General features: G+C 37.9%; 1 protein-coding gene across 2 annotated transcripts in view; it reads right to left on the bottom strand.

Annotated features, from left to right (window-relative positions):
- The window catches only part of LOC115212774 (semaphorin-5A), a 455,488-nt gene that overhangs the window by 156,517 nt on the left and 282,697 nt on the right, over positions 1–16,274 (bottom strand). For both annotated transcript variants that reach the window (XR_004999783.1, XM_036504186.1), the window contains exon 4: positions 4,348–5,243. Coding sequence is in view for 1 of the 2 variants with exons in the window: in XM_036504186.1 (XP_036360079.1) it covers positions 4,348–4,492 (145 nt within the window). In the remaining variant the exon portion in view is untranslated. The remainder of the gene's footprint in view (positions 1–4,347; positions 5,244–16,274) is intronic.

Genomic DNA, 16,274 nt, shown 5'->3' with positions numbered 1-16,274 from the left:
ATACAATCTCCTCTCCTTGCTTTTTCTACTACTACTACTACTACGACTACTACTACTTATTTCTTTATTGCCCACAAGGAGCTAAACATAAAGGGGACAAACAAGGACAGACAAATGGATTAAGTCGATTACATCGACCCCAGTGCGTAACTGGTACTTAATTTATCGACTCCGAAAGGATGAAAGGCAAAGTCGACCTCGGCGGAATTTGAACTCAGACCATAACAGCAGACGAAATACCACTAAGCATTTCACCCGGCTTGCTAACAATTCAACCAGCTCGCCACCTTCTACTACTACTACTACTACTATGTTCTCTGCTCATTGGAAGTAGCCAAGTTCCTGTCATTTCCATTTCCCACCCTGCTTGTCTTTCTTCCTCTGGTTTGTAACCTGCCTTGTTTTGTGTCCAACATCCTTGGCACCCCACACTAATCCCTATGCCAGTCCTTTCTTCTCAGAACATCAATTCTCTTGAGTTCCCTATCCTCTTTCCCACGGATGTTACTTACAATGGTTGGAGAGGAACATTAACAGCATCAATTTCACCAGCCTCAGAGGAACTGTGAAGGCCATGGGATACTGCTCTTTCCTTCATATCCAGCAATAGGCTTTACTTTAATTACATTTAGTCCAACTGGTATAAAAGTTGAAACTTTTTTAATGCTAGACTAAGAGGAGAATATCACATTTCAGAGCGGGGTAAAAAAATGTAACTGACACTAGTATACATGCATACAAATGCAAACATGTATATATACTCCCTAATGCACATGTATGCACACACACCTCCACTAAGCTGCACCAACTTAAAGGTCTATATTGAACAACAAGACTTCCCTCACACACATAAATTAAACACAAGCCAATGTGGTCACTTCAGTTGCTAGAAATAGCTCATATCATATCTTATATTATCACTTTTAAATAAAAGGATAAGGTAGTCCTAGATATGGTATGCCTAACAAAAAAAAGAAAAGAAACAAAGGAGTAGCTGTGTGGTAAGTAGCTTGCTAACCAACCACATGGTTCCGGGTTCAGTCCCACTGCATGGCATCTTGGGCAAGTGTCTTCTGCTATAGCCCCGGGCCGACCAATGCCTTGTGAGTGGATTTGGTAGACAGAAACTGAAGGAAGCCTGTCGTATATATGTATATATATATATGTATGTGTGTGTGTGTGTGTGCTTGTGTGTCTGTGTTTGTCCCCCTAGCATTGCTTGACAACCGATGCTGGTGTGTTTACGTCCCCGTCACTTAGCGGTTCGGCAAAAAGAGACCGATAGAATAAGTACTGGGCTTATAAAAAGAATAAGTCCCGGGGTCGAGTTGCTCGACTAAAGGCGGTGCTCGAGCATGGCCGCAGTCAAATGACTGAAACAAGTAAAAGAGTAAAGAAACAAATAGATAAATGAATAAGTAAGTAAATAAAAATTCAGGGCAAGATGGTTGTTGCTTTGACCATAGGTCTGGCTATTCAATCAGTAGTGACCTGAAGTAAAATGACGACAGCCACAACAATAAATAAAGCAAGTACAATTTTGTTTGATCCTCTATATATTCACTTGTTTAACTTATAATAAACTCATTGGAAACTACCTCTTATGGTTATTGAAACATCTCTCTTGAAATACTTCCTTCTAAGTGACCAATGAAATGTCCTGTCAGAAAGGATTATGACCATAGAACAAGGTCTATGAACTTAATCCTACACATGTTGAGAACACTATACTACATACTGCCAAAGCCAAAATGATGAAGTACAATGTAGATTACCTCAAGTAGATTAGACTGATAATTTTGATTGTTAACCTGAGTTTATAAAGAGTTTTTTTGTTGTTGTTTTATTTACATGTTTTAATCAGCATTATTCCACACTGAAGATACAACTTCTCCATATATTCATTTTTGTGGAGGCACAATGGCCCAGTGGTTAGGGCAGCGGACTCGCGGTCGTAGGATCGCGGTTTCGATTCCCAAACCGGGCGTTGTGAGTGTTTATTGAGCGAAAACACCTAAAGCTCCACGAGGCTCCAGCAGGGATGGTGGGGATCCCTGTTGTACTCTTTCACCACAACTTTCTCTCACTCTTACTTCCTGTTTCTGTTGTACCTGTATTTCAAAGGGCCGGCCTTGTCACTCTCTGTGTCACGCTGAATATCCCCGAGAACTACGTTAAGGGTACACGTGTCTGTGGAGTGCTCAGCCACTTACACGTTAATTTCACGAGCAGGCTGTTCCGTTGATTCGGATCAACCGAAACCCTCATCGTCGTAACCGACGGAGTGCTTCCATCCATATTCATTTTACCTGGGTTAAATCATGGAGCTTCAATAACATTGCTCGATTGCTCAATACATTACAACTAAATCTCTCACACATCAGAGATGCAAAAGATGAGGGAATATAGTTGATCATGGCTAGATGCAAGCATGGTTGTGTTTTAAGTTCAATCCCAGTACATGGCACCTTGAGCAAGTGTCTTCTATTATATTAAAGCCCTGAGCTGACCAAGGACTTAGTGAAAATATCTAGGAGAAAAAAAATCTGTGTGGAAATGCTATGTGTGTATATGTGTGTGTGTGTCAGAGAGAGAGAGTTCTTTGTATTCGGCTCTTATTGCATGACAACTGCTGTTGGTTTGTTTGCATCCTTATAACTTAGTGGCTTGGCAAAAATAAACTAATAGAATGATACACCTCATAAGCACTAAGGATAATTTGATCAACTAAACTCTATGGGGTGGTGCCCCAGTATGGCCACAGTACAATGAGTGGAATAAGAAAAAGAATAGAAAAACAAGTTTGCTTAATCAGGAATAAGCTGGGATTAAACAACAACAACAATAATAACAAATATAGTCAATTCAGCCAACAACAAAACTTCTAAATGATTGCTTGACCTACTGAAAATAACAGTCAAATTCTCCATTTATTATACCTTACTCTTTTGCCCTATTACTTGTTTCAGTCATTTGACTGTGGCCATGCTGGAGCACCGCCTTTAGTCGAGCAAATCGACCCCAGGACTTATTCTTTGTAAGCCTAGTACTTATTCTATTGGTTTCTATTGCCGAACCGCTAAGTTACGGGGACATAAACACACCAGCATCAGCTGTCAAGTGATGTTGAGGGGACAAACACAGAAACACAAACATACACACACACACACATATATATATATATACGACAAGCTTCTTTCAGTTTCCGTCTACCAAATCCACTCACAAGGCTTTGGTCGGACGGAGGCTATAGTAGAAGACACTTACCCAAGGTGCCACGCAGTGGGACTGAACCCAGAACCATGTGGTTCGTAAGCAAGCTACTTACCACACAGCCACTCCTACGTCTTATTGATTTTTAAAAAGGACAGATTGGATAAAGTATTCGAGGACAGAACATGCTTGAGACTAAAGATGGGATTATGGCAGGAATCAAAATGGTTACTACATCTTCAGCAAAGATTATCAACTTATAGCTTAAAAGGATATTAACAAAAAAATAGGTTTGTAACATTGATAACAAAAAAAAAAAAGTCTTTGTGTGTGTGTGTCTGTGTGGTGGGGGTTGAGTACTGAAAAAGTGAAAATTTTTATTTTATATTTGTAATAGCAATTTTTGTAGCTTTCTCAATAACTCAAAGATCCATGTGCGTATATATATATGTATACACCTACATATAAATATGTATCATCATCATGATCATTTTAACCTCTACTTTTCCATGTCTGCATGAGACAGGCAAGTGTCCACATAGAGGTAGGGTTTTCTAGCCAGTTGTCCTTTCCAACACCAATCCCTACTCGATTCCATGAACCGTAATACTCTCCCAAGCAATCAAACAACAAACAGGCCAAACGTGTTTAGGCAAAGAAGTGAAAGCAAATGATTTCGCGTGAAGGTGTCTTTCTGTCAACAAAGATCGCACAACATGACAAGACATGTCAAGAAACCTGGATATGCTCTTTGTGGTGATTGCATGCAAATGACATTGTCCGAATGAACAGCAAGGCCATTTGTTTACAACCAGTGAACACATGTGAAAATGAGGGGTAGTACGAACTCCCTCTATACAACACACACAATGCATGTGATGGGTTTCATGGATTTTTGCTGAATCCCTTAAGTTAACGGATTCAACAGAAATCCATGAAATAAATACCAGGCTGAAATAAATAATGGAATCTACACAATGGATTTTTAAACCCAGGCAGACGGTGCCCAAACTTGACTGAAATCCACTGACTAAAAACATGAAAAAAAAACAAAAACAAATACACACATTTAAAAAGCAGCAAATTGAATAACAAACAAACCAATAAATGAAATAAATAAACTGAATAACTTACCATCATAAGAAATATAGCGATAATCCCCTGGAGAGTAACTAGTCACTGTGTGTAGAAATGTGAAAGTGAACAGAATGAGAGCCAAGTGAAGTTGTAATTTCATAGGTGACAGTCGTGTCCGGCTCTTTACTAGTAGACTAAGCATCGTCGACAGGTAATTTTACAGACATTTCTCCTCCGTTAACTCAATACCTTGGCGGCGGTAGTGGTGGTGGTGGTGGTGGTGATGGTGGTGGTTGAAATTCTTACTTGAAAAGCACTACCCTCTTTTTAGTAATATTATGGCTCAGACTGCATTGGACAGTAGTTATAGATAGTACAGGATAGTGATAGGCTGGACTGGTGGCAACAATTTTTTTGTTTAATTACAAAAAGTAAACAAACAATCAAATAAATAAAAAACCAAATATGGATGAAAAAAAAAGACAAGGAAAGTGGAGAATTATATTTGGCTCAAACAGATTCCAAAAAAATGGAACTAGTGGGGTGTTTCTTTAGTAGATGTATAATTTGGTATCCAATGGTGATCCTAATTCAAGTGTTTCAACTCAATCACAAAAGTATATTGCATGTATAAATATAATATATATAAATGCAATATATATTATATATATATATATTTAATAATATATTATTATTCCTGAATAGCAGTAATGGTACAATCCTCTGTAGTTGCAATGGTAAGTTGCGTCTTGGAAAGAAAATGCATTTGTCTTTTCTTTGAGTTTTGATTAATTATTTATTGTTGTTGTTGTTGTTGTTGTTGGTATTACTGTTGTTCGTTGGTAGCGTTGGTGATAGTGGTAAAGATGCTGAGGGCCAGGATGTAATTCTTTCTTCTTGCATCGGCGGCCAAGTTCTGTAAACCCCATCGATTTGCCTGGATTTGACTGCAGCTGAAACACATCCAGAGATAACATTTGAACTGAGAACACAAACAAATAAGCAAATAAACAAACAAACAAACAAACAAACTAACTAACTAAAACAAAGAAGAAAAAAAATACATGGAAACAGAAAGAAAATCTGGAATAATAATCAAAAGTCAATAAATAAAACACAAATATAAACAGAATATATAATAGTAAAAAAATATAAAACAAATATAAAATGGTGATGAAGAAAAAAAAGAAAAGAAAAGAAATAAGGAGGAGAAAAAGAAAGAAGTATAAAGATAGAAAAAAGAAAGGAAAAGAAAAAAACAGAAGAAAAAGGAGAAAAAATAAGAGAATTAAGAAAATGGTGGAGAATAAAAATGAGTGAAAGGCAGAGGAGTAGGAGAGGAAAAGAGAAATGCCTCAAAGATGTATTAAAATTATATTCATATTTCCTTCTTCGATCAGTTCCCTCCTCCTCTTCCTCCTATTTGGGAGAGGAGGAGAATGAAGAGGAGGAGGAGGAGGAGGAGGTATCTATTTAGTTTTGATCATCTATCACCTCTTCCACCAACAGTTACCTGTATATTGCCCCCAACTCCCATATCCCCCCCTCCTCCTCCTCTCCATCTCTTAAATTGCCTAATAACTGCTTGCTTGATCCACCCACCTCTCTCTCTCTCTCTCTCTCTCTCTCTCCCTTTCTGTTTCCAATCTCTTCAAACAAGTACATAAACCCAAAGTCTTATACACACAGATGACATATGTATACATAACTCACACAGCTGAGAACATGCAAATACAAACACAGTCTCTCTCTCTATCTCTCTCTCTCTCTCTCTCTCAGTTACCTAACACCCACATTGCTTTCTTCCCATTCCTTTATATTTCCCAATTCAACTTTTACACTTTCTTTCCATTCAATACAATGTATGCTCTCTCTCTCTCTCTCTCTTCCATCAACCTATCTCTTACACTCTAAACACTATATCCAATCCAAAAAAATTTCCATTTGCTTCCCTTCTCTTTCTCCATACAATAAGACATCATCAGCTCTTTTCGCTTCTCTGTACAAGTCAATAAGCTATCCATTCTCTCAACCCCACCATCTCAATAAACCCTCTCTACTTCCAATGCAAAATTTTTTTCTCTACTACAAAACCTTACCTCTCTTTTCATCAAACAACCTATCACTCCCTGTCCCTTCTTCATCAACTGATTGCTTGATCTCTCCTCCTTTCTCTCTCTCTCTCTCACACACACACACACAATAGCTTATCGTTCTCTCATTCTGTGTATGCGTGTGTGCATGTGTATGTGTGTGCTTGCAATAACTGCTTAATCCAATAACCCCCACCTCTTCCTCTCCAATAAACTTATACTTTTCTTCCCTAACAACTTTTCTTCTCTTTCTACACACTAACATTTCTCTTCACTCTCACCTTCATTTATAAGCATTCATATTGGTAACCATGCTCACACACACGCACACACACACACACGCACACACACTTAGGGTCTATGTTACTCAATTACCCACCCCTCTCCCTATTATATTTCTAACATAAGCTTATGTAGGCAATGAAGCCTTGGATTTTCAAGGAAGGTGAAATTGATATTAGTGATGTTCATAGTTCTAAACTTTTTTATGCAACTATGAAGACATTCTTCATTCTAGAATTTATAAACGAAGTGCCAGGCACATAGTGACATCTGAACGTGTCTTAACAAAGTCAACTTCACTTCATCGCTCCAGGATAGCTAAAATAGAGTACCAGTCAAGTACTGGGGTTGATTGAATCACTGTTCACTTCCTTAAAAAAAACTTCAGAACTTATGTTAATGTGAGGTATTTATTATCAAGTTGATGGATTAGCAGAATTGTTAGATCAGAGCTAAAAAATGCTTTGCAGTATAAACTTAAACTTAGATATGTTTCGACCAAAGATTGGTCCAGGCCATGTCTAACCTAATAGCACCACCTGATAGGATTATTCGAATCCTGTTTAAGTCAAGTTTTGTTCAAGTAGTGAGTTCTTGTTGGGTGAGTTGTATCCAATTATGGGTGGCTTATCTGGTATTCTTTGAAGGAATCTATCCAGACTCCGTTTAAAGTTGATGGGATCCTTTTCCTTTTTGATCTCCTTCGGGACAATGTTAAATAGGGCAGGGCCTGTTGAGGAAAATATCTTCAACATTTTACATTCTGAGTTCAAAAACGGTCAAGGATGCAAAAAAAAAAAAAAAACTGGCTCCCAATGGGGTTTCAAACAGAATGTAAATGGATTCAAAGACCATTTTATCCAAACTCTCCTGATGCTTTCACCAATGACTGTAAACAATGACAAGTAATGAGAAACTGAAGTGAAATAAACAGTTTAAGTGCTAAACTAAATGATTTATACGATTAAGTTCTACCATCCTACAATTTGAATTCAAACATCAGACAAGTTCATAAAATGGCTAGTAACATCCTAGAATTAATACTAGGTATTTGACCTCCCTTTTGTACAAATTGCACCGAAACTTCCTCAAAATTATCAATATCATCATCATCATCTTCTTCTTCACTGTATGTTTTCTATCATATTGGCATGGGTTAAATGGGTTGTCATGGTCCACATCATCTTGTATACACATTTGGTGTTGTGAACATCTTGTAGATTTGACTGGATGCATTCTGTCATTCTACTGGCATAAAAAATAGTTACAAGTGAATAAGACTAAAGAGTCCTCTCTAACTTATTCAGAGTTACTGTCCTTCTAGACAGTTGCCTACAAAGCAGCTTTCAGTCTCCACATCTCACTTAAATGTTCCAGTTTGGCCTATTATCCAAACCTGAATTCCTTTCCTATTGACAACAATTTTACAGTGTACATCTTATCAGGCCATTGACTATAGAAACCAGTTGTCTTATGTAAGAAGCAACACTGACACATTTCCATTGTGTGTCACTCCTTATTTGGAATTACTACCCACCTAAACAGTTACGGCATGATGTGATTTGCAGGGTCCAAGTTTTGATATGGTCTCCATGGCTGAATACTTTTCTTGGTTCCAACCACTTTAACCAGTTGACTAAATGTATTTTATCATTGTGTGTGGAAGCATGATGAGGGTTCCGGTTGATCCGAATCAACGGAACAGCCTGCTCGTGAAATTAACGTGTAAGTGGCTGAGCACTCCACAGACACATGTACCTTTAACATAGTTCTCGGGGATATTCAGCATGACACAGAGAGTGACAAGGCCGGCCCTTTGAAATACAGGTACAACAGAAACAGGAAGTAAGAGTGAGAGAAAGTTGTGGTGAAAGAGTACAGCAGGGATCACCACCATCCCCTGCCAGAGCCTCGTGGAGCTTTAGGTGTTTTCGCTCAATAAACACTCACAACGCCCGGTCTGGGAATCGAAACCGCGATCCTATGACCGAGAGTCTGCTGCCCTAACCACTGAGCCATTGCGCCTCCACTTTATCATTGCAACTCCAGCACTAGACAGGTTGTAGCACATTGAGTGGATTAAAAAGCTTCCCCTACATTTTCACAATTGCCCTCTATGACAATTCATTATTATTATTATTGATTTCAAATACTGCTGAGGTCAACTTTGCTTTTCATCTTTTCAAGGCTGTTGAAATAAAGAACCAGTCATCTACTGTGGTGAATGGTATAGTGTAAACCAATTCTCTTAAAATTTACTTACTGGTCTTGAGCCTGAATATAAAAAGCAATTGCTATTGTTATTATTATTATTGCGCTAAGTGACAGATTATTTTGGGTGGTAAATAACAGATTCATTAGCAGCGATGATGGGCTCAATAGGGTACCGAACAAAATAGTTTGTAGTATTAAGTTACATCACTTTATGTTCTCTCCTCACATCTCATTGAGGTCACCTTTGCATTTAATCTTGCCCAGGTTGATAATAAGTACATAACCAAGTGATGGCATCAATTTAAAGTGACATTTACTGATTCCCCAAAGTGTTTAACATTGTGGTTATGGTAGACATAATCATCATCATTATCATCATCATCACTATTATTAAGACAATAGAGTGGCTGAAACAAACAAGTAACGTACTAAATGTTATTCAGTATTTACTAATTTCTTTTTATGTTCAAATCCCAACAGCAACTACCATTCTCTGCCAGGGACAATAAAACAAGTATGAGATACATACTACTTAATTAATCAATCTTATACATCTATGAAACTGATGCAAAATATTCTGTTATAGTTATTGTAATTCATGTTATAATTATTGTAATTCATGTTCATACAACAGGTGAGCACCAACAGAGCAGGTCTATCATCCCAGGTGTTTCTCTTGTAACCATTCAGTATTTCTGAATATCTAGGACTAGATTGTCCAATGTATTAATCTGTTTCTAAAATAGCAAGGTATGATTTGAGGAAGACTTGGTTGCTATTTCTATCAGATAAAGTGTCTACATAGTTCAGATATTACTGGTGCTTTACACAGTCATCCAACTTCATTACTTTATAAATGACAGCTGAGGTTTCTGCAACATTAAAAAAAAAAGGTCTCAATTAACTTAGAAGAGAGACTTCCAACACACCGCTCCTTAACCAACATGATTTCCCTAAGCATCGCTTCTCACTGTTACAACCAGCATATTTTCTGGCCATCATACTTTCCACTAACCACAACACATATATGCATGCATACACACAGATGCACACACACACACAGCCACACACACACACACATACAAACACACACACATACAAGTATTATCTACAAATATCATCAAGCTACAAAAGTTCAAACTGAACGTGAACAACATCGATTTCACTGGCCTGAGAGGGAAAGAGAGGTGTCAAAGATCATGGTTGCTCCCCCCTGTCTCAGCCAAGTAAATGAAAAAGAAGTTTATGGCACTGATGATAAAGACAAGAAAATGTTAGAAAGAGAGAGAGGCGAATAACAGAGACAGAACACACACAGACTCTCTCTCTCTGTATATATATATATATATTATATATATATATATATATATATACACACATACATATATATATATATATATATATATATATATATTATATACACACATACATATATATATATATATTATATATATATATATACATATATATAGAAACATATACATACACACACATTTGTATGTATTTCTGCGTGAATGAATATATATGCACATATGTGTGTGTGCATGTGTGTAGTGAGAGAGTGTATGTGAGGAAGAGTATTGATAATGTTGGAGAGTGTGTAAGAAATAATATAAAGAAGGTAGAAATAAATAAATAAAATATTTCACAGTTATTAACATTGATAAAAGAAACATCTAACTCCTTAAAACATAGGTACAATTTTCAAACTGTTTCATTTATCATTTATCATTTTCTTAGTTTTATATTTACTTTTCTTTCTTGTTATTTTATGGGGCAGTTTTTCTTCCTCTGAGGTCCTAATCGTTAGAGTGAATGTTTTCTTTCAGCTCCTAATCACCTATAAATGTCTACACTTCTTTCTGGAGATCTAACAACTTTCTTGCTGTGGGTTGGTGGGCAGGGTAGAGATGAGTAAACTAACATAAAATATTTCTCCAATATAATGGAATGGAGCTTGGTGAAAGAATTTGCTTTTAATCTATGGTTTGTTAGTTTAATGTTGAATATTATAATGTCGATGTATTCTCCAGAAGAAATGTTGTTAAATACTTTCAACGTATAATAAGGAGGATTAGCTCAGCTGAAACAAAACTATGTTGCCATAACCGTTTCCAATCAAACGTGACGTAGATTCTTTCTGGAAGATTTCAGTATGAATATCAACAATACTTTCGTGAACTTTTCTCTTTCAGTTAATTATCTTCAAATACAGATTAATACATATACAGAAAGCTATAACTGATGTCAGGAGTGGCTGTGTGGTAAGTAGCTTGCTAACCAACCACATGGTTCCGGGTTCAGTCCCACTGCGTGGCATCTTGGGCAAGTGTCTTCTGCTATATCCCCGGGCCAACCAATGCCTTGTGAGTGGATTTGGTAGACGGAAACTGAAAGAAGCCCGTCGTATATATATATATATATATATATATATATATATATATGCGTGTGTGTGTTTGTGTGTCTGTGTTTGTCCCCCTAGCATTGCTTGACAACCGATGCTGGTGTGTTTATGTCCCCGTTACTTAGCGGTTCGGCAAAAGAGACCGATAGAATAAGTACTGGGCTTACAAAAGAATAAGTACCGGGGTCGAGTTGCTCGATTAAAGGCGGTGCTCCAGCATGGCCACAGTCAAATGACTGAAACAAGTAAAAGAGTAAAAGAGATGAAATGGTAACCCTTTTGCAGAAGTATTTTTAATGAAATATACAGTTTATATGTTTCAATAAAGTTTGAAATTTAAGGATTCTGAGAGATTTAGTAAACTAACTTCCATATTATTCAGCTGGCATTTGGAATACAATTTAACAATAGTTTAGATATTAATGACTTAAAAAGTATCTTTGTGGATGAAGGAAGAATACAGATGGAAGTGTGGCTGTGTGGTAAGAAGTCTGATTCCCAGCCACATGGTTTCAGGTACAATCCCTGGGCAGACCAAAGAGTTGAGGCAGGATTATGTTGGCAAAAGCTGAAAAAAGCCCATGGTGTGTGTGTGTGTGTATGTATGTATGCATGTATGTATGAGTGTGTATTTGAGTTACTGTTTTCTTGCCTTGACATGATGATTGTAAACAAGTCTCACCCTCATGTAAGTAGAGTCTTTCATATCTGATCTGTGAAGATATGTCAGGTCATGGGGAAGTACTTAGAAAGTGGTGAGGGTTGGTGACTGATTGTAAAAAAAAACCCCATTAACCCTTTAGCATTTAAACTGGCCATATCCGGTCAAAAGTATTCTGCCTATTTTATGTTCAAACTGGCCAGATCTGGTCTCTCACACCAGCCCTACAATATCGTTTTAAAAATTAACAGCTGCCTCATCAAATTTTCATAGTTACAAGATAATGCATGATTAGTTCAAAACAATGTGGATAAAAAAAGCATTAATTTTGGCAGAATAATGCGAACACTAAAGGGTTAAATTTAGTCCAATGCATACAAGCATGGAAAAGTGGACATTGGAATGATGAGATTATGGTGACGGCACAAAATTCACCAAGCTATAAATCAAGCTATTTGAACACAGAAACCTTGATATTCCAAAATAATCTCAAATCATTGTAGGTGGGGTTGTATTTTTCATATTGCTTTGTGGAAGATGTCTTGCTGAATTTGTAGATTGCAGTATTTAAGTTAGTCACTGTGGTATAGTTAAATTCATAGAACTTTGATAATGTTTCTTGTTGAAACTTATTCTAATGTACATTTCTGAAGTATGTAAAAATATTTTTTACAATCCTCATACTCATTTATATGCAAGTGCATTGTGTTACAAGGTTAGACACAAAAACAACAATTTTGAAGAGAGTCGATTCCAACATTGATACCAACAATGCTAGTATTCAATTGATACTTTATTTTATTGATCCCAGAAATATGAAAGGCAAAGTTGACCTGGGCAAAATTTGAATTTGTAATGTAAAGAGTCAGATAAATAGCTACAAAGCATTTTTTTCTCACCATTCTAATGATTGTACCATTCTGTTACCTTAGTGTGTGGTGAGAATAACTGGTGGGTGGTCTAAGGACAGTTAGGGAATATTTGCCAAGAAATTGTGATAGCTAGGTATGTAGATCAGAATATGATGTCTGGGGAAAAGTTTTCATAGTTGGCTTAATGAGTTATGTATGTGTTGATGTAGATTGTTTAGGATATAAAGGGAGTTTAGTTATGATGCTATTGTATTATCCCTTTTGTTATCTGCATTATATGAAAACCAGAAGGTTTTGAATGCATTGAAGATGCAGAGGCAGTCACAAGAGTACACAGACAAACAGAATGGCACTGAGGTAGGCATAGAGTGTACAGACACACAAACAGAAGGGCACAAAGACAGGTAAAAGAGAAAGTTAAACAGAACGCCTCATGACAGACACAAGGGTGCTGACAGACAGACAGACAAAAGAGTGCACAGACCGATACGAAAATGTGCTGGAATACAAATGAATAGAAGGATATATAAGTAGATAGATGTCATCATCATCATCATCATCATCGTTTAGCGTCCGTTTTCCATGCTAGCATGGGTTGGACGGTTCTACTGGGGTCTGTGAAGCCAGAAGGCTTCATCAGGCCCAGTCAAATCTGGCAGTGTTTCTACGGCTGGATGCCCTTCCTAACGCCAACCACTCCGTGAGTGTAGTGGGTGCTTTTTACGTGCCACCCGCACTGGTGCCAGACAGAGCTGGCAAACGGCCACGAACGGATGGTGCTTTTTATGTGCCACCGGCACGAGGGCCAGGCGAGGCTGGCAATGGACACGAAACGGGGCGGTGCTGGCAACGGTCGCGAAACGGAAAGTTCTCTTACATGCCACCGGCACTGGTAACACATCTGCAATTTCCATTGATCGATTTCCATTGATCGATTTCGATTCTGATCGTCACTTGCCTCAACGGGTCTTCACAAGCAGAGTTTTGACATGCCACCGGCACTGGTAGCACATCCGCAATTTCCATTGATCGATTTCGATTCTGATCCTCACTTGCCTCATCACGTCTTCACAAGTAGAGTTTTGTGTCCCAAGAAGGGAAGGTATGCATACGTAGGCTGGCTCCATCCCATGTAGAAGGCCACGGGTTATGGACTCACTTGTCCTGCCGGGTCTTCTCGCGCACAGCACACTTCCAGAGGTCTCGGTCTCTAGTCATTTCCTCAGTGAGACCTAAAGTTCGAAGGTCGTGCTTCACCACCTCGTCCCAGGTTTTCCTGGGTCTGCCTCTTCCACAGGTTCCCTCAACCGCTAGGGTGTGGCACTTTTTCACACAACTATCTTCATCCATTCTCGCCACATGACCATACCAGCGCAAACGTCTCTCTTGTGAATGGATAAACAGACAACCAGGACAGATATTTTCAGTGATAATAAAAAATAAGGATTGTGAACAAATCATCTTCAAAAATTTAAACATTCTTCCTCCTTACAGCGCACCAACATACCTCACTTTTCTCCTACTTTTCACTAAATTGATTATTTCTGAAACAGACAGCCATTGAAATTTTAGAAATAAATTTATTGAATTCAAACTCTTCAATAAGTTATGTGTTAGGCCTCCTGAGGCTAAACACATCACTTTATTTCTAAAGGATACAATGAAGGGGGGTTCCACTTTCCAACTTTATGCTGAAAACAAATGTTCCAGCATTGCACACGTGAATCTATGTGCATGCACGTGTGTGTGTGTGTATGTGCGTGTGTGTGTGTGTGTAGACATGGTAATGTAGTTAAGAAGTTCATTTCCCAATAACTTGGTTTGGGGTTCAGTTTCACTGTATGACACCTTCGCAACTGTTTTCTACTCTATTCCCAGACTGACCAAAATGAGAGGATTTAGTACACAAAAAATAAATGAAACCCATTGTATGTATAAGCATTTGTATAAATAAATAAATACACACACACACACACACACGCACACACACACACACACACAACTTTCTCACCACATACATACATGTAAATTTAATTTTTCTGTCCCCTCATCTCTCTTCCTTTCAATATCTCTGTGTTTATCAGCAGCTTCCTTTCTCTCTCTATTTTCCCCTTTAGTTTTCCTGCCTTTACTTTCAATCCCCTTCTCTTCTTTCTCCCTCTCTCCACCTTATTCACTATATCCTACACACATATGCACACTTAAGTTACAATTTTTTTTTCAACAGTCTCTTTCTACCCCAAACCCAAGAGTTCTCCATTGGCATTATTATTATTATTATTATTATTATTATTATTATTATTATTATTATTTTATTATTATTATTCAGCTCTTCCTTTACCTTCTATTTATTACCTAATTACCATCAGTTAAGAGTCAAATGCCAGAAGACCAGCAAGACTCAAATAAAACATGCAATTAAATGGTAGGCAGAAACACCAGGCATGTGATCCTGTACAGAATTAATAGTTTGGACACATATACATATGTTTTACTACAGCTTTTAATCTTCCCATAAATTTGTTCATATTCAAAACGATTGAAATTAAACCAGATAATTTTTCCCTTTCCTTCTTTTTTTTTTTTTTTGCTCAGTTTAATTTCAGTTTGTGTGTGTGTGTGGGGGGGGGGGGTTATTATGTAAATATGCGTGTGTATATCTATCTGTATGTTTATCCAAATATACTTATGGGTGCTACTGTAGCCGCCATGCAGTTAAGAAATTCACTCTGCAACAACATGGCTTAGGGTTCAGTCCCATTACATGCCATCAACTATGGGGACATTTTATAGAAGAATATAAACAATATTAGGGTTTTTTGCTCAGACAATGTTAATGACAGTACAGGGAATTGGTATTCACATGCATGAACAAAACAAGAACAAACTTCAGCACAGTCTCTATTGACCATTTCCATTCAAAAGGCATAGGTCAGTCTGAGGTTGTAGAAGAATGCATTTATCTGGATGGAAGCACTCCGTCGGTTACGACGACGAGGGTTCCGGTTGATCCGATCAACGGAACAGCCTGCTCGTGAAATTAACGTGTAAGTGGCTGAGCACTCCACAGACACGTGTACCCTTAACGTAGTTCTCGGAGATATTCAGCATGACACAGAGAGTGACAAGGCCGGCCCTTTGAAATACAGGTACAACAGAAACAGGAAGTAAGAGTGAGAGAAAGTTGTGGTGAAAGAGTACAGCAGGGATCACCACCATCCCTGCCGGAGCCTCGTGGAGCTTTTAGGTGTTTTCACTCAATAAACACTCACAACGCCCGGTCTGGGAATCGAAACCACGATCCTATGACTGCGAGTTCGCTGCCCTAACCACTGGGCCATTGCGCCTCCTACGCATTTATTTAGAAAGCCATGCAATAGGAATGAACTTGAAAGCATGTAGCCACAAAGCAGACTTTTGTAAGCAGATAGTCATGTTTGTGCCTATACATCTTTTAC

Source organism: Octopus sinensis, linkage group LG6, assembly GCF_006345805.1.
Source record: "Octopus sinensis linkage group LG6, ASM634580v1, whole genome shotgun sequence".
Classification (NCBI taxonomy): domain Eukaryota; kingdom Metazoa; phylum Mollusca; class Cephalopoda; order Octopoda; family Octopodidae; genus Octopus; species Octopus sinensis.
The sequence above is the reverse complement of the archived record's forward strand: the minus strand, read 5'-3'. Positions and strand labels throughout refer to the sequence as shown.